The sequence below is a fragment of the Phaethon aethereus genome (assembly GCF_964289735.1).
Source record: "Phaethon aethereus genome assembly, chromosome: 3".
Classification (NCBI taxonomy): domain Eukaryota; kingdom Metazoa; phylum Chordata; class Aves; order Phaethontiformes; family Phaethontidae; genus Phaethon; species Phaethon aethereus.
The window spans coordinates 45,786,075-45,813,940 of NC_138576.1; the positions used below are offsets into that span (position 1 = coordinate 45,786,075).

At 37.7% G+C, this 27,866-nt stretch overlaps 1 protein-coding gene across 6 annotated transcripts in view; it reads left to right on the forward strand.

Annotated features, from left to right (window-relative positions):
- Positions 1 to 12,117: 12,117 nt before the first annotated feature.
- KLHL32 (kelch like family member 32) overlaps positions 12,118 to 27,866 on the forward strand; it is a gene marked incomplete at its 5' end in the record, with an annotated part of 95,598 nt that continues 79,849 nt past the window's right edge. For all 6 annotated transcript variants that reach the window (XM_081998446.1, XM_081998450.1, XM_081998449.1 and 3 more), the window contains 2 exons: positions 12,118 to 12,140; positions 13,511 to 13,691. In XM_081998446.1, the coding sequence (XP_081854572.1) occupies positions 12,118 to 12,140; positions 13,511 to 13,691 (204 nt within the window). The remainder of the gene's footprint in view (positions 12,141 to 13,510; positions 13,692 to 27,866) is intronic.

Below are 27,866 nucleotides of genomic sequence, written 5' to 3' on the forward strand. Positions count from 1 at the left end.
GGGGGTTGCCCTGACCCAGGTGCAGGACCCTGCACTTGGCGTTGTTGAACCTCATGAGGTTCACATGGGCCCATTCCTTGAGCTTGTCCAGGTCCCCCAGGATGGCAACCCGTCCCTCAGGCGTGTCAGCCGCACCACTCAGCTTGGTGTCATCTGCAAACTCGCTGAGGGTGTGCTCGATCCCAGTGTCTATGTCACTGATGAAGATATTAAACAGTACTGGTCCCAGTACGGTCCCCTGAGGGACACCACTTGTCACAGATCCGTTGACCACTACCCTCTGGACGTGACCATCTAACAAATTCCTCATCCACCAAACAGTCCACCCATCAAATCCATATTTTTCCAATTTAGAAAGAAGGACGTTGTGGGCGACCATGTCAAAGGCCTTACAGAAGTCCAGGTAGACAACATCTGTAGCTCTTCCTTTGTTCATTGATGTAGTCACTCCATCATAGAAGGCAACTAAGTTGGTCAGGCAGGACTTGCCCTTGGTGAAGCCATGCTGGCTGTCTCAAATCACCTCCCTGTCCTGTTCTTTCTTATCAGGAGAAATAATTATGATCGCTCTAGTTAAATTTCTGTTGCTCTCCACTATAAAGTTTCTGACCTTATTTAAAGAACCCTTCCATGTTTTACAGCAAAGATGTCAAATTTCCTAGAAGAAAAATGCTTGGGTTTAAAGAACAGGGTTTTTTTGTTGTTGTTGTTTTTTATCCAATGAAAATGCAAACGGATTTCCAAATGAAAGTTCAGTTACAAGCTACTTAAGTCACCCTGTCTTGTCTTTTCTTTTGTTGAGCTCTACAGGAAAAATCTTGAAAGCATACTTTGGCAAAGTAACTGAAGAGTTAGGTTCATGCCAGCAGCAGCATGCCTTTAAAACTAAAATGCTGAAGAGCTTTCACCTTGTCCCTTTATAAATGGCTGTGGACTCATTGTATGTTTAGATGCTTCACTTCGAGAGTGCTTTGCATATTTGCTGTCCAAGTTTCAGAAAGATGAGAAAATAAGTTGTAATAATGTTCTCTCAACTAACAATGACACTTGGGTCAGGTGTAAGGAATGTCCTTCTCCTTTTGCCAGGTAAGTAATTAGTATCATAGCTTAAATGATAGCAACAGTGAGTGGCTCTGAAAAGCAAATCTGGTAGTTCACAGTGGTATGTTATTACAGTTATAGAAAACTGATCTATTTTCAAAAGAAAGATGTTAAACAGTACACACACATCCTGGAAGCAAATGGGTTCTTGAAAGTCATAAAACTCCAAATGTGTGGTTTCCAGTTAGAACTGCAAACTTTTTTCCTTTCGTGGATAGATATGCTACTGTGTTATGTGATTGCATATGTTTATATCAATAGAATGCAACAACTTCTTAAGTGGTAGCGTAGGTAAAATATGCCTTAAGTTACAGAGACGACCATAAACCTGGCACATTTTTTACCTGGATGCCTCTTCAGAAAAAAAATGTTCTGAATACTGATATATTCAGATATAGAAAAGATATAAAGCCATAAAGAGGGTATAAAGACATAAAGATGTGGTTCTGCTTGTATATCCTTTACCCCGTGGTTTCATTTTATATTTCTGTGTTTTAAGATCTTAATGATTTGTGAAGTCAAATGGTAATTTGGTAGTGATAAACAATAAGCTTCATGATTCTAATTGACTGTAGCTGATGGCCTGAAGATAGCAATGACCTTTCCAGTCTCACAAGAAAATAGTTTGTAACTAATCAGAAGAGTGTAACAGTTTGATTTTTCTTACTGTGTATTTATTATTGATTTTGCTGAATGTTTTCTTGCATTGTTTTGACTAAAGCCAATTTTCCAAACAAGTACAGGTTTTCAATTTTTTACTCCCTTGGTATTGTAATTTTCGTTATTTTTTTTTTTTTCAGTACTATGAATGCATTCTCTTGAAAGTCACTATATTGAGGCACTAAATTAGATGAGTAGCTTGCAGTTGAGCTGAGTTATGGTTTCACTGACAACATCGGCCAGTGGCAGTTTTTCTCACAGTTGTGATGTTCTTGAACATTTTTGTATGGAATGAGAAAAATCTTTCAGTTCTCAAAGATCTTAAAGAAAAAGGGAAAAAGTAGTGTCTCCCAGGCAAGTGGGAGAAGTGTGTTAATACAGTCAGAAGAGCAAGTTTGCAATCAAACTTTTTTTTTTTAGCTGTTTCCAAGTGTTTCCCTTTTGATAAATTAATTTGGCAGAGCTCTGACAAAAAATAGATGGTAATGCTGTCCTTTATTTTTTGTGAATAGTAAGATCATATAGTCTTCTTTCTGAAGACACTCCTATTCTGAGGGAAGGTGGAGTGCCGCTTGAAAGGATGATTTATTCTGACTTACTGAAACCAGAGTACTTTAAAGACAAAACCAGAAGCTCCTATGAATAAGGGTCTAAACTAGGACAGAAAATTGCCATGGGTAAATTGTAATGGTCTTATTCTGCATCCATGACAGCCTCCTTCAGGACATGCTATGAAGTCATTCTGGAAGGAAATGGATGTAATGTACTTCTGATAGTTTTTAAATGTTGCATTTTCTTTTTATTTAAAGACCAAATTTAAACAGATATTTGAAGTTGTCAAAGGGAAAAGAGTGTTTTACATAGTCCAAATGCTTTATCTTCATGACATACCTAGTTGGTTCAAAATTTTGCTGTTCTGCAGGAAACAGTAATATGATGCTTATGATCCCTTTGGTTCATTTCATATCTGGTGTATGTTATTATTTCTCTTAACTTAAAGTAAAGAAGTGTTATTTTAAGTGAAATTGTTTTTCAGTAATTAAAATACACATTTTGAAAAGGAGTGACTTGAAGGAAGATACTAATTGAAGATAACTACTTGAAAATGCAAAATCTCCTTTGAATTCTTTATATATTGAGTATATAATTTCTAGTCTTGTTAACTAATTTTTGTGTATGTGAATTTCTGCAACTTTCTACCTAATATAGTTTGGCATGCTGCAAATTTAATGAAAGTAATGTTGATTCACCATTTTCTACCATAATTTACGAGTCAGAATTAAGAATATTAATATATACATCTCTAAATAAAATATTATTAACCAGAAAGATATATTGTTTGTAGTCATATTAAAAAAAATCATATTTATTGAGAAGTTTTATAAATCTATAGATTTTAATGTTTACTGACAAGTGAGACAACCTCTGTTTAGGAAGATAACTAAAAGCTGCATATGTGAAATGAGATGAAAATCTTTACTTAAATCCTCAGAGTTTGGTTAGCTGTTTGGAATGAGTGTTAAATTGATTATTTAAAATAGAATTTTGATAGGCAGTATTCTTCTAGGTAATGTGGAAATAGATAAATGAGTGGCTTTCCCAATTCAAAGTAGCAAATTAAAGGAGAAATTAGAGGGCTTTACACACACTAGAGTTTATAGGCAGAGTAATACTTAACTAATGTAGTCCCATTCTGTGAAGTTTAGTAGTAAATAGAAGACCAGCAACCTTATTTATGATGAACTGGGTGAAAGCCTTAAATGGTACTTGTGTAAAGGACTCCACAGTTCCTAGACTTTCTTGCCACATCCTGTATTAGGAGATAAAGAACACAGATCTTCCCAGAAAGGCAAGCCAGTCTTTCTGTCACTCTGTGAGTGGGTCTGAAGCAGCAGAGGCAGTTGTGAGGAGTGAAGTGGTAGCTGCTGCATTCCACTTGAAGACATCCCTAAGGGTTCTCTGCAGCCTGCTGTCCTACCTCACTCCAAATCGGGATCAACAAAGGAGCGAGGATGTTGCATCTGATTGCAGTGAAGATTTTGTATGATAGCTGTGTGGGTCTCAGTGGGCTGTCTGAAAAATATTTGGCTCAAATTTTGTGTTGCAGCTATTCACAGTTGTACCCTTTTCTTTGTGTGTGGGGGGAAGGCATTAGTTGCTGTGTAATTTTCTGACTTGTCTTTTAAAGGTGTTCTGATACTGGCCGTGAGGATCTCTTCTGTCTGCAAAAGCATCTTTCAGTATCTCTTGAATATTGTATTAAGCAGAACTCTGTGAAGTGGTAGCTGCCTGTGTTTCACTTCGATTTTTCTCACGTTACAGTTTTTCAGTCTTGTCAAATTTCTGGGAAGGGCAGGGTCTCACAGCAGCACAGTGTGTTACCTAGAACTGTGGAGGCAGCCCACAGGGCAGCAGATGGATGGAAAGAGCAGCCCAGCCGAAGTGGAAGAGGATCCTCCCCTGTAAACTGCTAAAGCCAATGACCACTGATTTAAGTAATCTGTACAGCTCCACTGAAATGGAGTTTTCTGACTTCTAGATAGGCAACAGACCCTTGCTTTCCCCTAAACCCAGGCTGGGGCTCAGGGGATGGGAGAGGAGTGAGCATCTTGTGAGAAGGCGGATAATTTAGTATCTGCTGCCTAAGATGCAATTGCCTTAATAAAGGAGAGAGAACTCATTTCTTGTCAAATGCTATTTTATTTTTGTAATAGGAAAACATTTAAAATCAGGATTTTCAAATCACTTCGGTTCTGACTTATTAATAAAAATAATGCTGATGCCGTATTCTGTGAGTTCACATTGAGGTTGATTGTAACTCAGTTCTTATTTACATAAAACACATATGAAAATTATTGATGAAACTGCCAAAGTGATATTTATTTTATATAAGCTTGAATTATGTAGAAAAGCCGCATGTTTTCAGGTATTATTAATAGACTGTAGTTTCCATTATGAATAAATATTTTTACTAGTTTGCAAGACAAAGCAAGGATGATTAGAGGGGAAAAATGTTTCCTAGGCACCAAATCTAAAATACAGAGCCTGTTTATGCACAGAATTAGTTCTGTGATGATCTGGACTGTCACATATCTAGTTTTACAGAGGGAGTTATGTGAGCTGGAGAAAAAAGCTTATTACTTGGGGAGACGAATAATGAATTTTGTGGCATTCAATTTCTTTTCAGTAGTAAACTAGACTAAATGTGAGTGTTTTGATTTCCAACTCCCTCCCTCTTAATGTAATCCATATTCTGTTGGCATGTAGTTTCAAGAAGTAATCAGAAATACTTTCTTTCCTGCAATTCATTTCTAAATGATGCAAGGAAAAAAACCCCAAAATTATGAGGAAAAAGTGTAACTGAAATACTCTCAATGCCTTAGATGCGTTCTGTGTAAACCTTGAACGTGGTATTGGTTCCTCAGGATTAAATTAATTTAAATGAATGAGAGGCCTTACTGAAAAAGGACACATGCATTCTGCCAGTAAATACTTTATGAAAATAAACTGCTTTGTTTAGTATTTCCAAAACAATATTATAATCAACTAAATTAAAGGAAGAAATACTGCTTGTTTAAATACTACTTTTTAAATAATCTTTGTGCAAGTAATTCTTGAACTACACTGCTAATTTAGATTAGAGAAGAAGCATAGCCTAACAGTCTGTGATGGATGCAGCAGAGTGGCACACTGCTCCAAGATTTCCCGAGAGTAAAAACCCTACTTTTTACTCTGCTGCATCATAAGACTAAGACAAAAAAATGTATAGAAAGACTGACATTTCATGAGGCTGCCACAGAACAAACACTGTTTTGATATATTAGTTGGACATAATCATTTGCATGGACAGTGTGTTTTCTTTTTGAATTGCTTATCCTTGAAATCCCATTGGAAAACTACTGATTTCCCCCCATTCCCCACCACATTATTGTTATATTCTTTCAGAACTAACTGGATCATTACTAGGTTTTTTGTTTGCAAATTTTAAATTTTTGCACTTTTCTAGTATGTGAGCAAACTCGTGAAGCAATAAGAAAATAAAAGTTAGTTGTAAAATATAACAGGATCAGTGGTTAGTGATCTTCATTGTAAACTTGCATGCAGTGAATATCTCAAAGAAATAACATGCAAAAAATGTGTTATGGCAAATTTAGCATCTAGTGAGTGTTTTCTGTTTGGCCTATGTTTTTCCTGTTAATCTCCATCATAATAGAGTATTTCACTAGAACAGAAAGATTTAGGTGAAATTAAAGTCTTCCATTTAAACCAAAAGTCTTATCCTTAAATTTATTAAGTAATTAAATCAGTTTAAAAGATTAGTTTAAGTAGTTAAATAGAAAGACAATAGTGTGTCTTAAACATTCTAACACAAAGAGTTTCCTTATGTACCAATGAAAGTTTACATAAAGATGGTGGATCCAGCTATCTGAAACAGAAAAAAGCTCTTGGTACAAAGGATTTTGGAACTGTCCTGGCACAGCACATCCATGCAAGATGTGGAAGTGCCTCTTTTTTTTTTTTTCTTTTTTTTTCTTTTTTTCTTTTTTCTTTTTTCTTTTTTTCTAAAGAATAAATGAATACACCAGAATTTCCAATTATTAAAAATTTTGAGCTGCATTAAATAATTCTATATTGCTAAGCAAAATCAGTGTAGTATTGATTAAATGATTTACACACAGTTATAGTATTCTCGTATATGTGATGTAGATTTAAAAATAGAAAGTAAGGCATGCTGCGCTTGGAGGAAAAAGGATGTTTCGCAAAATTTAGGAAAGATCAATTTGGGCAAAACATTGAAATCAGGATGGGACTCTCTGGATGTTTTGTTAATTCTTTGAAGCATATGCCGTAGCTATTTTAGAAAGTCCCTCCAGGAGTGGACACTTCTGTTTGCTTTCACTGCTGCTTGGGGCTTTTTTTGTGGGATGGAGAGTTTGGACCCCTTGAAAAGGTCAGAGAAAGCTTGAATTTCTTCCCTACCAGTCTCTGGCTGGTGTAGGATTTCCTAGCTGCAGCCAGCAATATCAGGACTGTTGGACATTTCTTGATTTAAAAAACTGGCAGGTTGGAGAAAATGAGGAAGAAAAATAGATTAAAGTTTCCTACTCATGTTTATAAAAATGTGAATTGGGCTCCACTGGTTTCACGGGAGTTTATCGTTACAAGAATACTTGTTTCTACAGCGCTGTGATGAGTAGAAAGGAGGGTGGCCTGCTGAAATTCAGGGTGATTTGATCGAGAAGCTTAACAGTTTACTGAGCTGTATTTCTGGTAGTGTAGTCTCTGGATCATGAGAGGGACAGAAATTGAGAGAAAGTCCTTAGTAGCCTGTGTGCTCTCAAGGGCCCATTTAGGCTTATGTTTTGAGGTGCCTCTGGATCTGATTGCAGAGTGGCATGAAAATGAAGTCCAACGATGGGGAAAAAATGAGGCAGTGTATCCTAGGCATCTTTTGCAAACCTTGATAAAATCCCCCTTGAAAATGATGGAGGCATGGGACCATGTGAACCTCGTGAGGTTCAACAAGGCCAAGTGCAGGGTCCTGCACCTGCGTCAGGGCAACCCCCGGTATCAGTACAGGCTGGGGGTTGAATCACAGAATTGCTAGGTTGGAAAGGACCTTCAAGATCATCAAGTCCGACCATTAATCCAGTGCCACCATGTCCCCTAAACCATGTCCTGAAGCGCCACATCCACACGTTTTTTGAACACTTCCAGAGATGGTGACTCCACCACCTCCCTGGGCAGCCAGTTCCAATGCCTGACCACTCTCTCAGTGAAGAAATTTTTCCTAATATCCAATCTAAACCTCCCCTGGCGCAACTTGAGGCCATTTCCTCTTGTCCTATCGCTAGTTACTTGGGAGAAGAGACCAACACCCTCATCGCCACAACCCCCTTTCAGGTAGTTGTAGAGAGCGATAAGGTCTCTCCTCAGCCTCCTCTTCTTCAGACTAAACAACCCCAGTTCCCTCAGCCGCTCCTCATAAGACCAGACCCCTCACCAGCTTCGTTGCTCTTCTCTGGACATGCTCCAGCACCTCAATGCCCTTCTTGTAGTGAGGGGCCCAAAACTGAATACAGGATTCAAGGTGCGGCCTCACCAGGGCCGAGTACAGGGTCACGATCACTTCCCTACTCCTGCTGGCCACACTATTCCTGATACAGGCCAGGACGCTGTTGGCCTTCTTGGCCACCTGGGCACACTGCCGGCTCATGTTCAGCCAGCTGTCAACCAGCACCCCCAGGTCTCTTTCCGCCGGGCTGCTCTCTAGCCACTCCTCCCCAAGCCTGTGGCGTTGCATGGGGTTGTTGTGGCCAAAGTGCAGGACCCTGCACTTGGCCTTATTAAACCTCATACAGTTGGCCTCTGCCCATCGATCCAGCCTGTCCAGATCCCTCTGCAGAGCCCTCCTACCCTCCAGCAGATCAACACTCCCGCCCAACTTGGTGTCATCTGCAAACTTACTGAGGGAGCACTCGATTCCCTCATCCAGATCATCAATAAAGATATTGAACAAGACCGGCCCCAGAACCCAGCCCTGGGGAACACCGCTTGTGACCGGCCGCCAGCCGGATTTAACGCCGTTCACCACAACTCTCTGGGCTCGGCCATCCAGCCAGTTCCTCACCCAGCGAAGAGTAAACCTGTCTAAGCCATGAGCCGCCAGTTTCTCCAGGAGAATGCTGTGGGAGACGCTGTCAAAGGCTTTACTAAAGTCCAGGTAGACAACGTCCACAGTCTTTCCCTCATCCACTAGGCGGGTCACCTGGTCATAGAAGGAGATCAGTTTGGTCAAGCAGGACCTGCCTTTCATGAACCCATGCTGGCTGGGCCTGATCCCTTGGTTGTCCTGCAGGTGCCCTGTGAGCACTCTCAAGACCAACCGCTCCATAATCTTCCCCGGTACAGAGGTCAGGCTAACAGGCCTGTAGTTCCCAGGATCCTCCTTCCGGCCTTTCTTGTAGACGGGCGTCACATTGGCAAGCCTCCAGTCTTCTGGGACCTCCCCTGTTAACCAGGACTGCTGATAAATGATGGAGAGTGGCTTGGCAAGCTCCTCCGCCAGCTCTCTCAGTACTCCGGGTGGATCCCATCAGGCCCCATAGACTTGTGGGTGTCCAGGTGGTTTAGCATGTCCTTGACTGCTTCCTCCTGGATTATGAGTACATTGTGCTCTCCATCCCCGTCTTCCAGCTCAGGAGGCTGAATACCCTGTGGATACCTGGACTGGCTATTAAAGACTGAGGCAAAGAAGGCATTAAGTACCTCAGCCTTGCCCTCGTCCTTGGAGACAATATTCCCCACCATATCCAGTAGGGGATGGAGATTCTCCTTGCCTCTCTTGAAGGGGTTGAGACCAGCCCTGCTGAGAAGGACTTAGGGGTACTGGTGAATGAAAAGCTGGACATGAGCCAGACAAAAAAGTAACTTTGTTCAGATGTGAAAACAATGTGGATTGTTTTAGACTTAGAGTGGCTAAAAAACCATTAAGCTATGTTCTTTATGCAGGTGTTTTGTATATGTCTTTTTTACATATGATATAATTTATATATTATGTATTATATATTTCATAAGAATGTCTGATAAGTATATCTGCATAGACTTGATTATTGTAAAAGTTCTCATTTGTTTTAGCTGAATGCTGAGGCAACTCCTTAAGTATATTTCTGTTTTCTCTTTGTAAGTGTTAGTTTGTGATACAAGGAATTCTGCACGTCAGAGGTGAGTTACTAATGGCACCTCTGTCTCCAAAGTAGCAGAGTTCAAACCTTTGACTTGGATGCCCATATTCATAATTCTGGTGGAGTAAGGAATTTTTCCTCTAGAATTCTTTGTGCCAGTATGGGTACTGCTGGCATTTATGTTGTAGTGGTGTAGTAGCTATAGATACTAGTTCTGTATTAGCAGTTCTGGCATAGGATTTAGGTCACCTAAGGACCTAGCGTATACTAGTCAAGTTAACTGTTGGGTCTCTCCTTTTGGTACTGATGAATGCAAAGGTTGAATTTAGAAGCCTGTTTCAGCCACTGAAATGTTGCATAGGTCTCATATGGGTGTATACAATAGCAGGTACATTGATCAGGAAATGTGTTTTCTTTGTTAGTTGCCAGCACCTAGACCACTAACTTAATATGCTGTGGTTTTCTGTCTCTTGAAGGATAAAATGAATTGTCTTAATATAACTAGAAGCTGAGTTGATGGCGAGAGTGAAATGTTCTGAAACTGGTGTTGGGAAGCACTGCATAACAATTTGCTGAGCAACCAGCTGAAGCATCGGCATGAGTTCTCAATGACCTCACCCCCTTGCTCAGCATTATAGTCCTTTGGGAAAGGGGAGGAAAACATGAAAACATTTCCATTCTTGAAATTTTGCTGAATTGTAATACTTCATCGTCACACGGTTACTTAAATGATCCACATATTGTTTAAATAAGCAGCCACAGTATCATACCTTTCTTTTGATTAATGTATTAATTTTTTTTTTCCTTTGTATCTGATATGTGAAGTTGAAATGTCACGTGTTGGCTTGGCTGGCTGTTAAACCAGTTAATAACTTGCCATACCACCCTGTTTTCAATAACTTATTTCTTTGGACACTTCAGCTGTTCAGGATGTAGTTTTCTATGCCAGGTGCCTGTCCCAGGCTGAAGTTTTAGAAGTTGCTGTTTTTGACAATGAGATGGAGGAAAACTACATTTCACCTAGCTAAGCACACGGTTGTATCTGAACTGAGTGGCTGTTTCTCTTTCTGTGGTTTGTAATAAGGACTTGAAATCTACAAGGAAGTCTCAAGAGTGTTCCTTATATTTTATTCAAGACAATCCAGCTAAACAAAGTTATCAGCCTCCAAAATTCAGATCTCTTGGATGGTTCTACTTGGTCCTTCTACAGCTGTGGTGCAGGTGACAGCACTTTGCAGAAAGGTAGATGTCACTGTGCCTCTCTGGCAAGTAGGAAGTGTAGTTTTGTCTGTGGAATGAAGAAGTGTAATTCAGGAGAATAGGAAAGGGATTAATAGTTCTTTCTTGCAGGTTGCTTTTTTGTTTGTTTTCTGGGGAATTACATGATTCTGCCTTTACGTATCCATTGCAGAGTCTCCCTGAAATTAGTGTAGTGGCTGTCAAAGCAAAACCTGCCGTCAGTGTAAGATTAAGGGGAAAATTTAAGAACACATTAATGTAAGCAAAGTACTGGATTATTTGTACTTCTGTTTGTTTAATTAGTAGCACCACAAAAGGGTATTTGTGGTGTTTCAGTATTGATCTCAGTGGAAGCCTCTGATAGCACCTGGAATAGGGCATCATTTTAATTGGAAAGCCCTTGTATTAAAGATGACTGCTTTTACTGGGGCACACTGGCAACCAGCAGAGATGGGAAAGTTCTGTCACCTTATTCAGGTGCTGGGAGATCAGTGTGAGATCTGTAATGTTTTGCCAACTTTGGAGAATAATTATCTGATAAAATACCCTTTATCCTTTTTGTTACAGAAGCAACTTTCAGTAGTCATTAAGCAGCACAGGTTAATTTATCTGGTCATTTTAATATTTTGCCTTTTAAAAAAAAGCTATGGTTTATAAATCTGATCATACTGCTTGTATATACTGTGCTGTTTGTATTTGCCAGAACATTTGTTTATATCCAGGCTGACAATGGTACTTGCCCATAGCACTGATTAGTCAATCAAAAATGTTGCTTTGGGGGAAGTGGGATCTGCCTTTTGGAGTATACGGTAAATCTATCCCCTTTCCCTCACCAAATTGTATCTTTGGGAAAAATTAATATAGCCAAAGCATAAGTTTAGATATATGGCAAACCTTTTAGACCCTAGACAGGCCTGTGAGATTACATTGTGAGAGATGTAAAATTTTTATAGCTGTGTGTTATTTAGGGAAGTAAGCAAACACCAATAGATGCTTCTGGCCTACTCTTCAAGTTGAGGAATTTTTGAGAAGATATTTCCCTCCTCACAACTCTTCCACTTTTTTTGAAATAGTATGCGTTCCTGAATTTGCAGAAAGGAGACATGCCTCAAGGGCAGTAGATGCAGGAATTTCAGATGGTAGAGTGTGCATTTCTAGAAAAAGACTAGAAGAAAGGCCACTTTCAGACTGTACTCAATCTAGCCAATAAAATTTCACATGCACCTGATCTATATGCTATGTCTTTCTGCAATAGAAGAATTGAAGAGAGTTGCTCTTGAGTTACACATCCTGAAAGTATTGATCTTTAAGGCTCAGGCTGTGTATGCTTTGAATTTTAATGTTCCTCTCCTTTCTCTCTTTCTAGCTGGAATGCTTGCTGCTTTCCCTACAGGACTATAAGCTTTGATATTCAGAAGAGCAAAACTGAAAGATGCCATCTGAGAGGTGCCTCAGGTATAGTGCTTGGTAGCATGTAGGAAGTCATTCACGCTTAGGATTATATTTACCAAAACATCAGTTAACAGAGAGTAGAAAAGTGAAACTACTTTTTTGTTCATTAGGTAAGAATTCACATTATTAAATACATATCCATGTTATAATTTGCAAAACATTACTTTCTTGTTGCCACTTATCTCTAGCAAAGAGAAGCATGCCTGGGATTGATTTGGGACCCACAGTCTCTTCATATGTTATTTTTTTCATGCCTTTGTCTATACTTGGAATTTTTGATTGTGGAAGCAACTGGCATTTTACATTCATGCGTCTGAATTGGTGGCCGGTGATCATTTTTGGTGTGTGTAGTGTTCCACTATTCAGGACATATATTATTCCTCCAGTTCTTTGAAGTGGCTTCAAAGCATTCTTTCCAGACTCATCTTCCTCCCTTCCAGAACCTCCCGTTCTGTCTGTTTCCTTCTTGTAGAGTCTAGCCTATCTCATTTATTTGTATTGCCCATTGTCTCATCAGAGAACTTGATATTTATAATTTAATTAGTTTCTGGGAGCACTTTCAGGCAGAACACTCAGCAGCATTTATTTACCTAGTTGCTTTTCTGTAGAACCTTACACTAGTCTGGTACGCTGGTAGTTTTACAGAGTAGTTAACACTCATGGGCTGATCTGTGAGCTCAGAGATCTGCCTGGTATTAATATTACTGGGACATTGTATCATTCTAGTTCCTCAGTCAGACAGTCCTGGTCTGGATGACATGGAAATCTTGTATTCATACAAGAAGATTTTCTGAGGTGGTAGAAGGCCTCGGCATCTTCCCGTCCCCCCTCAAAACAACAACAAAAACATACAAACAAAAAACCCCCACAACACTTCATAAATGTGAATGACCTGAAATGTTCGGAAAACATTCAGTAATGCAGTATCAGACTTAAACAGGCCACCCGACACCATGAGTCTTCATTCTTGTTAGTAGGACTAGTTACATAGATACGTGCTCCTTTCCACTAATGTATCAGTTTGCGCTACTTAAAGTTTTCTTGTTGCTCCCTTGACTTAGGCCCTTTATTCTTCTCACTTAATTCTAAAATGATTCTGAATTAATCCTGTGAGTCCAGCTGATTTCCAGTGCGGCCAATGAAAATTGGAACAATTGAAGTTTCTAAATTAGAGTATAACTTTGTTATACTGAGCTTTTCTTGTGATGTCTATACCATATAAAAATTTTTGCCTGACAGGGTTCATGACTTATTTTTTTCTTTCCAAGAATTATCAAACAATCTTGTCTTAGAAAAAGTTCCTCTATATTTCTGGCGCAATCTATTTGTTTCCTACACTTTTTTGACAAAATCTTTCCCCTTTTCCCTCTCAGCGTTCAGGAAATGCTGACAGGTCAGAGGCTTTGTCAGTCCAGCTCTCATAACGATGCTGTCCTGGCAGCCCTGAACCAACAAAGAAGCGATGGTATACTTTGCGATATCACTCTTATTGCTGAAGAGCAGAAATTCCATGCACATAAAGCAGTCCTGGCAGCCTGCAGTGACTACTTCCGAGTAAGTCCAAAGATTTTTTTTTTTCTTTTCTTATAATAATATTAAACATTATGCTGGGGTCAGGGGCAGGGATGGCTATAGATACTGTACTGAACAAGCTTTAAATTTGAGCCCTTGGAAAATCCAGGATTATCGCACATTCAGTAGAGTATACAACTTTAAATATCCACATACGTGTTATAGGAAAGAAATGTTAAGAACATAATTAAGGTTTTTGTCATTATTTATGATTAGTCTTCCCCCTCACAATAGACATAGGCGGTACACATCTTTCTATGAATCTTATGCCCCAGTAAAGTCAGAAAGTGGAAGATACTTTTTTAGAACCCAGACATTTGAGACAGTTGTGTTTAGAGCATGGAAGATGGGGACAGGGAATCTAAATATTAATAAATGCAATTTAAGTCAGCTTGAGAGTGGATTTTTTATAGGGATGTAAATGGTTACTCTCAAAGAGGAGGGCATAATAATTTTTTAGGCATAATAAAACGTATATTCAGAAACAAGTGTTTCTGAAATGTAAAGATGAAAATGTTCCCTGGGAAATGTAATTCAGATACTCAGCATGGAAAATTGAATCCAGGTGCTAAAATTGGAGTAACTGAAAAATTGAGTTTTCTAATAGGAAAAGCATTCTTCATATGAAGCCATTCTACTATCCTTGATTATAATGTACCTGTTCAAAATGTTGGACTGTCTATAGCTCTTTAGTTGACTGATATTTTTAAGTGTGAGTCATCCTGTTGTTATTCAGAGACTAAAGCTGAAATTAATTTAATGGTCTATTTTCTCTAACAAAGTAAGTTTATTTAATATTTTGCCTACAGTGTAATTGTAGTGCTATGAACTTCTTTATGGTGACCTTTTTGTTTTGTTACAATAGTAATACAGTGTATGACAACTGTTCTATATCCTTAATTACCTAAGCAGAATTTTTATGTTCCTGTCAACTCTGTCTCTCTCTTGGTTAGACTTGAGACTTAATTTATTCTGTGTATTTAAGAAATATTGTTAACCTTGATGTTACTTTCACTGTGATGATGTTGAGCCGATTGATGGATCATTTGTTGAGCTTATCTGCATGCTTATGTGTTCTGCTACTGCAGACTTTGTACTGCCACAGCTGCTGATGTTGCTTTGTCATGGTGCCCTGGCCTGCTGTAACGCAGATCGCTTACCGCTTTTTTTCTTTTGCCTTAGTGCACAGAGAGGAATTTTGGAGCTCTCTAGCTCTAGCAAGTGCTATATATACTTGTTGATGATAGATATACTACAGGGTTGCTGTTCTGGTTTGATGGAAATATTTTTATTAAGGGTGCCATATCATTCCTCCTCACCTGTGATATACATTCCTTCCAGAGCTTATTGTACCCTGTGCATAGAGTCATCATAGAGTGGGCAGCTGTACCTAATGTTCAAGCAGTGTTGTAGGAACAGCTTCTACCTTGGTCATTTATTGATTGACCTTGAGATTTGGGGCACTATGACTCACCCTGTTACTTCCAGTTGAGTTACTTGGTATTTGCTGGACTGTTATTGCAAATTAAATCTTAATGCCCTATGGAAAAAAAAAAAAAAGTTTTACAATAGATAAAATTGCTAATTTCTATGTGAATCTTTTCTATCTAAAAAAAATACTGACAGAATGATCTATAGAGCTTTTAGTAATTTGATCTGCCTCAAAATTGTTCTAATTTGGTAGGATATATTCTTCAGACTTTAGCTATCAGCTATAAATATGGAACCTGTTCTTTCTGAAATCAGCCAAACGGTTTCTATTATTAATGGACAAAAAGCTTTGTTAGAAAATTGTGAAATGGGATTTATGTTGTGTAGGAAGATGGCAAAAAAGTTACTATATATACTATGTTCCTGATTCTAACAATTTAGAGAAAGGAAGAGTTGATTGAAAAGTAATATTATTTTGTATTTAAACTGAGATTTTTAGTGTTTTTATATCTGGGGGGGATTTTGACTAATTTGAGCTACCTGAGTATTAATTTTTTAAGATTTAGCAGAACGATGCCAAGCTTCATTCAGAGTCAGTGAAGAGAAGCAGGCATTTCCAGAGAATGATAAAGGTGTATAAAAGATTTATTTAGAATGAAATGAATCACCATCTGGAAGTGTCATATCTCTCTCCACTGGTCATAAACACTGGACTCACATGCTTCAAACTTAGCTGTTAATATTACATAAGATGATTTCTACCTTTAGTTTTTCCTGGATTTTCTTGGAGGAATTCTTGGATGAACCTTGCTGATTTTCTAACCCTGAAGAAATCATTGCCATGGAAAATTTACCTTTCACTAATTTTTGTGAGATTTTTTTCCCTGTGTAAGTGCAGGACTGCGGTGGACGGGATTCTGGGAACATCAGATGTCGGAGTTGCCTTGAATAAAACTGAGATGACAACACCATACATCAGTGTGACACAGTGAACTTGCCTTCCACATCTGCTGGTTTCTGTAGCTCATAGATTTGATTGATATACCAGCCTGTCTTCAGCTCTCTCTGGAGAAGCTGTCATCCAATTCTTACGATCTCGCAGCTTACTCAAGAAATATGTTCTGATAGAGCCCTGTGTAGAACTGAAGAAATCAGCATGATTTTTTTTGCTTGTTTTCTCTTTTTTTGCCACTCTTGTAAAACAGCTTGTCCTTCCAAGAGACTGGATATTTGCTTTCTACAGAACCCTTTCACGGTTTTCTGTATGTTCTGTGTCTACTTTGATTTAGATGAAGCTACTTCTGAAATTGTGGTGTTTTCTTGACGAGAATAATAAGTCAGCTGAGCTTTTGTTTTTTTTTCAAATTGCTACTTCTTTCTTTCTTTTACTGCAAAGAACAGTTTGTTTAACACTTTAGAAGGATAACTAAATGTGTGTCCTGTTACAGACTGAGGGAATTTGAACCATTGTATGTAGAATATTGGAGAAGATCAAACACAGATTGCCTTACCAATTTTTCTTTGAGGTAGTCTGGAGTAGAATCTTCATTTGCTTTTCTAAGACAGGCCAGCAACCTCAGTTTCAGCAAAATGCAAAGGGACAGCCTTTTAGGGTAACGACCTGCCATCCCTTCTTCCATTTGGTATAGTTAGTCTTGTAGTTCCAGCTGTGCTGAAATATTGGAATTTAAATCCTAAGCACAGCACCTGATTTGGGACTCACTTACATTTGTACACCAAAATGTTGTGTTTTTTTCTTTAAGAAAAAAAACCCTTAGGAATTGCATAGAAAGACTGCATTAAAAATACAGACTTAAATTGCAAGATTAGACATTTGAAAACTAGGATTTTCAATTTGTTTTCTGTTCAGTGTATCCTGAAGGACCTCTTCTTTCAAAATGAGCTAAAAAAATACAGTAGTCATCTCCATATCCTAAAAGACCCATATAAAGAATAGTAAACATCCGTATTTTATGAATTCTTTTAAAGCAACAAACAGCACATTAGGCAAACTTTTCCATATGACATGCTGTACTTTGCTGTTTGTCTCAGTCTATTGCAGTAAGACAAGGTGGTTGAGTTGTCGAGTATATGTGCATTGTGATAGCTCTAGCAAGCTAAGTGATTTCCAATTAAAAGCGCCTTTTGCTTTTTTCCCCTCTGGGAGCAAAATGAAATGTTACTGCATGACTTCATTAGTAGGCATTTACAGAGTTGGCAGGTGATTATATAACCTCAAGATTTTCTTGTACAAAATGCATTGGTTTTCCAGTCAGAACAACTCTGTGCTTCCTTATTTTTCATTTGAGTGGGTTCATAGTCACAGGACTTTGATCTTTCTCAAAAAGATGCAGATTTGCCAGTAGTCTGGATGAACAAAATTGTATCAATTAACTAGAATAGATTTTAAAATGTCAATAATATTCTAATTTTTTCTGCAATGAGCATGTTCATTTCTCAGAAGAACCTTTCTTCTCTGAAATGTACTAGTAGATATTAATTTTACATACAGGCTTTGTACTTAAAATTGTCACAGTTGATTCTTAAGCAGTTTATTTTCTAGGTTTTTCTGTGCTGTCTTTCTTCCCTGTCAAACAGATAATTTCTTCAACATTGCTGATTGTTTGTATTTTGCAATATATTGCATTGTTTCTTGATAAGCTTAGAGAATTGATTTTTATAAACAAATCCCTCAGGTATGAAAAACTGTATGATGGAAATAACTTTTGAGGTCTAGTTATCTGAATCATAAAGAGGAAAAGGCTCTCCCTAACACTTCTTAGGGATAGATTTAAGGACCTAGTTCTGAGAAATCAGAATTACCTGCTGCTTTTGCAGTATAATGTGATTTTTGTTTTTCAGTATTTTACCATTGATATGTGTGTACCAAACGAATGGTATTTTCCTTGCTATTGTACCCTGGAAGTGATGCTACTTAAAAATTCTCTTTCCAGATAACATTTCAAAATGTTAGCTTTTTCCACTGGACCAAATTATCTCTACTGTTCTAGTAACATTTAGTCATTACTGAGGCTTTTGTGCCAAAAGAGGCTCTTTACCCTAACTTTTAGCTTCCTGTGTAGGTTGAAAAATACTTCCTCTTCTTACATGTCTAAACTTTTCCTGGGATAATTTTAACTTAATTTTCTCAGTTGGAAATTACGATATATTTGAGATACTAAACTACTTATTCTGTATTAATTGCCTAACACAGCTTTGGTAGATCTCAGTCACATAGATTCACTGTATCATCTAACACTGTTTCTAAACTAATGCTTTTTAAATTTTTCCTAAACATAGAATAATGGCTTTTGTCATTGTCTTTTGTTATGCCTTAAAAAAAATGCAGATTCTTGAACTCAAATAATTTGAAGTATACCCTTCATAAAGATATTACCTACTTGTAATAGTTACCTAGCAGGTAACTTGAAGTGAGTTCCTGTATGCCTGTGGTCTACTTCCAACTTGCACCCAAAAGCAGTGTTTTAATGAATTTGAGACTTGAAGTTCTAAGTTAGACCAGTCTTTGTGAACAAGGTAACAAAAAGAAGGAAATGCAATTGAACAACATGTTCTGCTTCAGTTGATGGCACTGGTTGGCTCTGTTGTTCAGTTGCATCTCCTTCTTGTATATAAACTATTGTAAATAGTGTTCAGGAATGCAGATCAACATTTGGAATGGATTTTGGCTTTTTTAAGTTCTGAGCAGCTCAGGCAAGTAAGGCAGTGCCAAATGCATGCTTTGTAAATATAACTTGTAAATATAAAGGCAACAGAAATCTACTGTGGAGGAAAAGCCTCCAAATTAAAGTAATTATTGAAAATCAAACAATGTTATCCTAATTAATATTACTGAAACATTTGGGGTTTTATGTAACACATATAGTTGATTGCCCCTAGAATATGTTAATAACTCACAGCTGCCTTTTATTGGACTCCTCGGCACAAGAGAGACATGGACATACTGGAGAGAGTCCAGTGAAGGGCCACAAAGATGGTTAAGGGACTGGAGCTTCCCTCCTGTGAGGAAAGGCCGAGAGAGCTGGGACTGTTCAGCCTGGAGCAGAGAGGCTCAGGGGGATCCTAACACCTTATATAAGTACCTGAAGGGAGGGTGCACAGAGGACAGAGCCAGCCTTTTTTCAGTGGTGCCCAATGGCAGGACGAGGGGTAATGATCACAAATGGAAACACTGGAGGTTCCCTCTGAATGTCAGGAAACACTTTTCTTTCTCTGTGAAGGTAACTGAGCCACTGGCACAGGTTGCCCAGGGAGGTTGTGGAGTCTCCATCCATGGAGATATTCAGAAGCCATCTAGACATGGTCCTGAGCAACTGGCTCTGCTTGAGCCAGGGACTGGACAAGATGTCCTCCAGGGGTCCCTTCGAACCTCAACTGTTCTATGATTCGTAGTGGAAGTAAAATAATAAAGACAGTATTCCTAGAACATTTTAGTTAAACTGAAGCTCTGCTTTTGTGTTAAGGTACTAAAAATGTACGTGTAATTGATGTGGTGTGGATATGATCTGTAGCTGAAACAACCATGTCTCCCTCTTCCCCATCCATATGGTTTTTGTGAAACCTACCCTTTTAGGATTGACCAAGGACTCGGGAAGTGCAAAAATCTGGTAGATTCTGAGGCAATGCTATTTTTCACCAACTCCTGAAGACATATCTAGTACAGACTTGTCTGGGACAGTACAGGCTGAAATCCAACATTCTTTCAAGTGTAGTAGGATAATACTATAGGAATAGTATGTGTGGTATCCAAACTATGTAGACTATCATAATGGGTTTGGGAAAAATCTGTGTACTGCTTGTAAGGATTCAAGAAAAATGGCCAAGAAAAGCAAGCCTATTTGTGAACCTGACTCTTAGTACAGAAATCCTACTCTAGAGCTCAAGTTAGAAAGCTAGTCTGTTAGTTGTTCAGAAGCAGTCGTACCTAGTCATATATGGCTTGGCGCTAGAGAAGGACTGTAGATAGAACTACTGTTCATTTGGAAATCTGGTACATCCATGCTACACTGATGCACATATAACAGATCTGCTACAGGATGCAGATGTACAGTTGCAGAGGTGTCAGATAAACATCCCAGAGGTAGAAAACCATGCACCCTGATATGATTCTTTGCATCCTTGTCGTCTTATCTTTGTTGTCACTGATGATAATTTATATGAAAATTGAAACATTTTCCATTAAATACCAAGCGGTCTTTCTGCTGCCATCATAATTTATGCACAACTAGTAATATCACAGCTATGTGGCATCTCTCATTTAGATATACATCCTTGCCATCTTCTTACTCTTACCATTCTTCCCTACAGTCTGAGAAGTCTCAAGACTTTTGACCAATTCATTTCTTGTCTTTGCTGTACTAATTCATATTGTCCTGTGCCATTCTCCATTATCAATGCCCTAATTCAGAAGCAGTTCCCAATCTCCCTACAAAACTTCAAATTAGGATATAGTATTCACATTTACTGTCACACCAGCCTTTTTCTTGTCTAAGAACTTTGATAAAGACGTCTCTCTTCGTTATGCTTAATACTGAGATAAAACTATTTTCTCTCCTTCTTAACCCTCTTTTTAATCTCATTTGTTTGGGGTTTTTAATGCATTCTTCCCATGTAAGAATACTAACTGCAAACTTGGGAATGAATATAGTCTTAGTAGTGGTTCCAGTTTTGCTATTATTGACCTTGTAATCTTCACTACCATACAGTGATGCTGTAAAAAATCTAAAGAATATTAGACAGCATGCTAACTGTTTAGCGCTATATTTTAATTCTTCTGCATGTGAAATCAGACAAGTGTGGCCCAATACACATGGTTCTGGGTGATTCTAACAATGCAGAAGATATTTGAAGATTCATAGTAGTGTCTGGTGTTGTGAACATCTTGCTTATACACCGCCTGTTGAGAAATGAGAACTCAGTGCTGCTTGCTTCTCATTACAAAAAAACCTCAACCTTGCCTAAAATAAGAGGAGGCCTGGGGAAAATATTTTTTTTAAAAAAAAAGTTGTACTCCTAGCATAATATAAAGGTTTAAATACAAATTATAGTTTTGTTATTAATTATTCAGTAAGCCGGTTACAGTTGAATGTCAAGAAAACAGCACATTCCTTCACTTAAAATACTGTTTTGTATAGGCATTGTCAGTAGTCTTACTAAGTTAAATCATTGAAAGTAATGTAGCATGGGCAGGTATGAGGTGGCTTGTTGAGTAATATTTATCTAACAAACTGGTTTTTACTTCTGAAGTACAGAAAAAAATGGTTTGCAAATGTTTTAAAGCCTTCTAAATAAATATTTTAATATTTTTTCAAAGTGGACAAAGTAAGGGAGTGTATATAGGTTATTTTACTTTGTTCATCTTTATCTTTGCAATTAATGGATTTTTATTCTGTGAGGCTCTGAAGCAATTTTCCTTTGCTGCAGACAATGTTCCCGCAACTCAGCAATGTGAGTGCTATCAAAAACATTTACGATAATCTTCTCTTTTCTGAATTCTGTTTTCAAATTTCCAACAGTTGTTATGCTGTCAGAGTAAATATGGTTCTGTTGCAATTCTCATAGTATGTAAATGAATTAATTGCAATTCTGCCACTGCTGGATGGTAGACAATATGGTATCTTATTCTCTGAATTACCCTCTTGACTATTTTTTTTCTTTTTCTTTTTTCAAGTCCCTATACGGTAAGTAAGTGCACCATGAGTAAGTATGGCAGAATCAACTCTGCAGTTAGTGAAATAGGCCATAGGAGGCTGTGGCTCATTGTCTCTAATTAAATTAGTGCTATAACAACATTGGTTGCTATTCAGTTGATACATTTTCTCAGTTTAAAAGCAGGACAGAAAGGTGTCATTGCAGCCATGTTGCGGTAATTGCCAGTTTTCTTTACTATCTTCTTTCCTTGCTCCAGGCTGCCTCAGTTCAATTTTGCAGTGCTGCTATAGCAAGTGTACTGAAGCTAGGCTGGGCTCAGCTGCAGTTTCTGTGTTGATAACTGTCTGCCCATGGAAGGCCAATTTATTGGGGCAGGCCTGTGGTAGAGAAGTGTTTCATACCTGTTTTCTTCCTAGTCCCTGTAGTCTGGTGAAGAAGTCTTATGTTTTAGAACATAGTTGGATTCAGTAGATACTCTTCTATATTTTGCGATCTCCATCAGTATCTTCCTACACAACACCAGGAGAAATTAAAGCTATTATTCTGTGGGTGTAGTGAAGCAGAAAAGACCTTCTGCTCCAACCACCTGAGTGAATTATTTGGGCAGCGTGTCACTTTTAGCTTCAGTGAGTAGGACCTACATACTGTTTTAATAACACGAGAAGTATCCAAACAGAGAGGCAAGACTGCTGAAGAGCTAAAAACATGATCCATATGTTGCACTTGTACATATAGCTGGTGTTAGGGTGTTTTAACACTATTGACATAGCAAGGGTGTTTTTGTATGCTTCCGCAGGGTTTCTTGCATTCCCCATGATTTGCATAAGGAGAAGCCCATCACAATGCGCATACTTTCGCCTTTTGTGTTTGCACATCATGCTTGTTGGAAGTTTCAGAGGAAATACCTTTCTTTAAACAAATTCTTCAATTGCTTCATTGTCAACAGTGCTCTTTTTTTACACCCTGTTAACTGCATTTTAGTAGACTGAAATGTGTTATTGACTGGTTGAATTCATGTCACTGTAGGCCTTCATCTAGTAAAAGGTTGTATTTAAGCAGTGGAAACTCTACATTTGACTGTCCTGAACAGCTTTGTAAAATGCTGCTGGTTGCTAATTTTTGGCAGGAGGTAAAAGCTGCCTAAGTCAACCTGTTTTCAAACTTAGACATCTAAATTCTAAGTCCCAATCCATTCTTACTGGATGACCTAATGTGTGAGTGAGGAATTAATTAAATTGCTTCTCTCTCTCCTGCTTAATAGGTAGCGCCTCAAAAGAGGGAGATAACCTTAACAGCATGGGGTGAGAACATAAGAGTGGCCATACTGTGTTGGATCATTGGCTAGTTGCTTTAGCAGTAGCTCTTTGTGATACCTGGAGAAAAAGAGTAAAACCAGACTAAGTGTATGTGATGTGACCCTGAAAAATCCCCAGCTGTTTTCAGCTCAGGGGCATTTCCTGAGCAGGATGTGACTCCTGTCTATTCAGCAATACTAAATAGGGGTCTCATCCAAGCTTTCATCCTCTTTCCCGTTGAGCCTGTGTAAGATTTCTCACCCACTGTATTCTCTAACAAGGTGTACCACTCTCTGTTGTGTGAACTACTTTTTGTTTGTTCTGAATCTGATTTCCACCAGTTTCACTTGATTCTTTCTAGTTCTTCTATTGGAAAAGACAACGAACCCTCAGTTCCTAGGTATTCTTCTCATGGCACTCAATCATCTTTTTCCAGAGTGGAAATTTCTGCCTGACTCAGATGCTATTCAAATAGAAACTGTTCCATATTTTTGATGATGCTTTTTGCCCTTCTCTGAAGCTTTTACAGCTCTAGTATATCTTTTGTGAGATGAGGGTAAGAGAAATGAGTGCAGCAGTAGGCACAGCATAGGTTTCTGCACGGTCATAGGGTACCAACTATCAAGTAGGCAACAAATGTACATAAATCCTGTTTGAAATCAAAATTACTGACTATTAGGACACCTTATGAAATGTCCATCTGCATTTTCAGAAGCTCTCATGCCTGGCAATTAAAGATCTACCTTGCCAGAGTTAGATTTCAGCCAAGAAGGTGTAAGTGTTAAGCCTATAGAATTTATGGGGATAAATAGATTGATGTCATCGTGGTCTGTTAGTTTGGAGGGTGTTTGTTTGTTGGAGATGAAGGAAGAGCCAAAGGATAAATGAGCAAATCAAATGTAGACTACTAAAAATAAAATGAAGAGATGATTTTATAGAAGCATTTGTTCCAGAGGAGATAGCTGGTAGAGGGCAGAGCTCAGCTCATGATGAAAGCTACTGTGACAAATGACTGCAATATTAATACAAGCTTGGTTAGTCAAGTCATTATTCTTCTATTTAGCAAATTGTTAGTGTTTAATTATTTTTGTAGGTTTTATCAGTAAAAGAATGTGGAACACAAAAAAAAAAAAAGGTCAGTGAGCTGGTTTTATTCTCTGGCCTTTGTCTAAAATACATTAATAAATATGTTAGTGTGTATTAAGGGTAATTCTTTAGCAAAATTATGCTATAATCTTAATGGAATGCAGGATATATAATGATAATGGAAAAGGATGGTTTTAAAAGTTCAAACCCTTATAAAATGGGCCAGATATGAAAGGTATCTAGTACAAACCTTCATAAAATGAACCATTCAAATTTCAACACGAGGCTTCTCACATAGCAAGTATGCTTTTGCAGTTACGCTGCAGAATAGAAGATAATTATTGTAGTTTACTATTGGTTGGAAGATTTGGATGTCAGTGTCTAATGAAATTTATATCCCATTGTAAATGGCTTCTTAAGAATCTTCTTCTAATAATAACTAAGATTATGTTACCCCAGTTCTGTTAGATTAAGCCTTGCTGTACAACTACTTAGTTGTGGCTTGTGTGCACTGAGGTGGGAAACTTGTCTTGGTGGTACAGTATGAAGTATGCCTTTAACAATAAAGCCCTTAAAGGTGTCAAAGTTTTGATCATGATTTTTCCCACAAAAAGAAATCACAAGAAGCTTTACATCCCTGAATGTTATGTATTGTGGTAGTTAAAGTGCTAGTTCACGAGCTAACTGACTTTTATTCCAGTTTTATTTTGGGCTGGCTTTTGATATCACTTGCTAAAATCATCAAAGGACACGAACAATAGGCTTATGCATTCACTGGGAAGCATTAAACCAATTTAAGCCAAAATTTGCAAATGTGACTCACACTTTTCTGTGCTTGAGTAGAGATGCTGGAAGAAAATCTGTTTTTAGTTATGCTTCTCCCTTTATATTTATTCCAAAAGGCAGCCTTGCTTAAGAGTGACTTGTTAGGAGAGACTGTACATTACTGCAGATTTCTACAGTACTTTGCATGGCACTGTCCTTACAATTTTCTTGTTTCTGCCACAATGAAAACAATAATTTTGGTAATCAGGACCACCTATGAAAACTCATTTATTTTGAAATATTTGAACTAATAAGATTACTGTAGCAGTAGTAGTTCGCTGTTATTTTTTTTTATTCTGATACAGGGTTGCACATGAAAATTGTAGAATTATTTCGTTTCTACAGCACAACTTAGGCTACTTTTGAATATAGGTCTTTTTAGTGATGAGGCAGCAACTTATCAGGAGTAGTATACTACAATCTATCCTTGTGTCTTAAATCATGCTCGTGCATCTAAGCAGAAATTTGGGGAAGACACATTACACTGAATGTTAAACTCTGACTATAAAAACATGAATTTGGTTTGATGCAGGTTCAGCAAAGAATAGCTTGTTAGCAACAAATGTTTATATTGTTGTTTATTCTGACTGGGAGTGAAAACGTACTAAGAAGGAAGACAACTAAGAAAATTACTTTGTTCTTTCTGGGTTACTCAAAAAATGTGCACTATAACAAGAAAAAAATATCACATCCTTAGCTGCTCTAAACAGTAGGGTAGTAGGTAGCTCTTCATTTTTCATTACTTACTTCTAAAGATCCTGAGAAAGTGATATCTTTTTGTATTAACAGCACAATGCAACAAATGCATTGCATATATCATTGATTTGGTAAGCTCTTAGGGCTGTGGAATCACGTGTCACTGTCTGATACTGTGATATACTGAAAGAAACACCAAAAGTTCAGTGGAATTTGCTTTGCCAACAGTAATATGTGAGACTTCAGTACTGTGCATAAAATTGTATATTTTGCTGCTCAGTTTTTCGTTTCTACACATTTCACAGAATCACACAGAATCATTAAGGCTGGAAAATACCTTTAAGATCATCAAGTCCAACCATCAACCCTACACCACCATGCCCACAAATTCTTTCACTGTATATTCCCTTAAACTATGAATCATAGCTGACCTTTTCATTTTACAGGATTCATTTTAGTTGCATGGCAAATGCTTAAAAAACGATATTTAGGTAGATTTCATTGAGCAGATGAATTACTGCAGGCTCATTTATCAGTGATTGATGTTATGTGACATTTTCTCTGGGAATTTATATAGAACTTTTTCAGAAGAATCATGTAATGAGCCTCTTAATCATATTTCATGCAGTTGGTATTGATGGATATGTTTTTCAGTGTGCGAGAAACTCTAGAGGATGTGGCTGAGGAGTGATTTTGGATAGACGGGCTTAAATTGTGAGGCACAGCAAAATATAACATGCTAGTTATGAGAAGAACAAGCCACTTTTAGATACAGTAAGGAAATGTTCACATATTAAATTCCTTATTTGGATAAGTATGCATTACATATCTAGAACATAGTTGATATTTGATGTGGACATTGTCATCTCTCACAGTAGTATTTTGACTCCAGTTAATACATTCTGAATATGTTTTTTTTCTATGATGGGTGAAAACAGCAAAGAAGAAATAATATTCCTTATGTAATTAAGGATTAGAACATGGAATTTAAGAACACCTAAAGGTTAATTAAGGAGTAGTGCAACAAAGGGGATTGAATAGGTTATGATTTATTTATTTAATGTTACTGTTACACAAACAGTGATGTGCTGTTTTTAGAACAAACTGCAAAGGAGAATGTTTTGGCCTGAAAGAGTTTATAGTCCAAATAGATATGATAGTCTCAGGACTGGATACTTACAAGTTTGAGTGACCAATATGCAGATAGGCTTAGGTCCCAAATCAGAAAGAATTCACGACTGAGCTGTTCTATTGATGCCAGTAAGATTTCTCACACGCTTAAAATTATACACGCAATTAAAAAAATCTTGAGTTATCACATCATAACTGAGTTCCCTAAGCAGTGTATGAAGTTGATCCAAGATCTCTGAAGTGTTAGTTTACTTTCTTCATAGCTTTTCTGATGCATGAGATGAGAAGTATGATCAATTCCCTGTGAAGAAAAAGATGTGAAACTGGTGAATATAGAAGTAAGTGCATATATTGTGGGAAGTGAATTTGAATAAAACACTGCACTTAATGAAGATGCCTACCTATTTTTAAATAATTTTAAAAATAACTCAAGAAATGTCATTGTGGAATTGTGGAGGCAGAAATTTGAGATGACAGTTCTGCTCTTCTAATGTGTGTTTTTAAATAAGTGTTATTTACCTTTAAAAATTCTGTGCAAGAAGACAAACAGCTAAGGAAAACCTTGGCGACTACACTGAACAGTTCTTTAGCAAACCAATTAGTTTGCTAGATAGACAAAATAGATGTTCACTCACCTTCAAAATTGTTGTAGTGAGTTTTCTTCAGCTATAAGTATAAATTAAGTTTTTCATTTTCTTCAGACGTGTTTCTGAATTTGGTGGAAAAAAGTTAGTTAAATAGTTAATGTGACTACCAAACAAGTTGTTTGGTGCATTTTAATTTTTTCCTATAGAGTTTAGCCTCAGTAATAAGAAGCTGGATGGGATGGTATGACTGATAAGAATTTTTTCCCATAACATTTGACCAGGGTGCTTACAATATAGTTGATAATTAGTAGGAAAAGTAGGAGTGAGTTTCTAACACAGAGCTCTGTACTGACTTAGAGAGAAGAAAGCTCACGTGCATTGAGTTTAACTCGCTGTTAGTTCATCTTGACTTCCTGGGTGTTCATCTTTTTGAG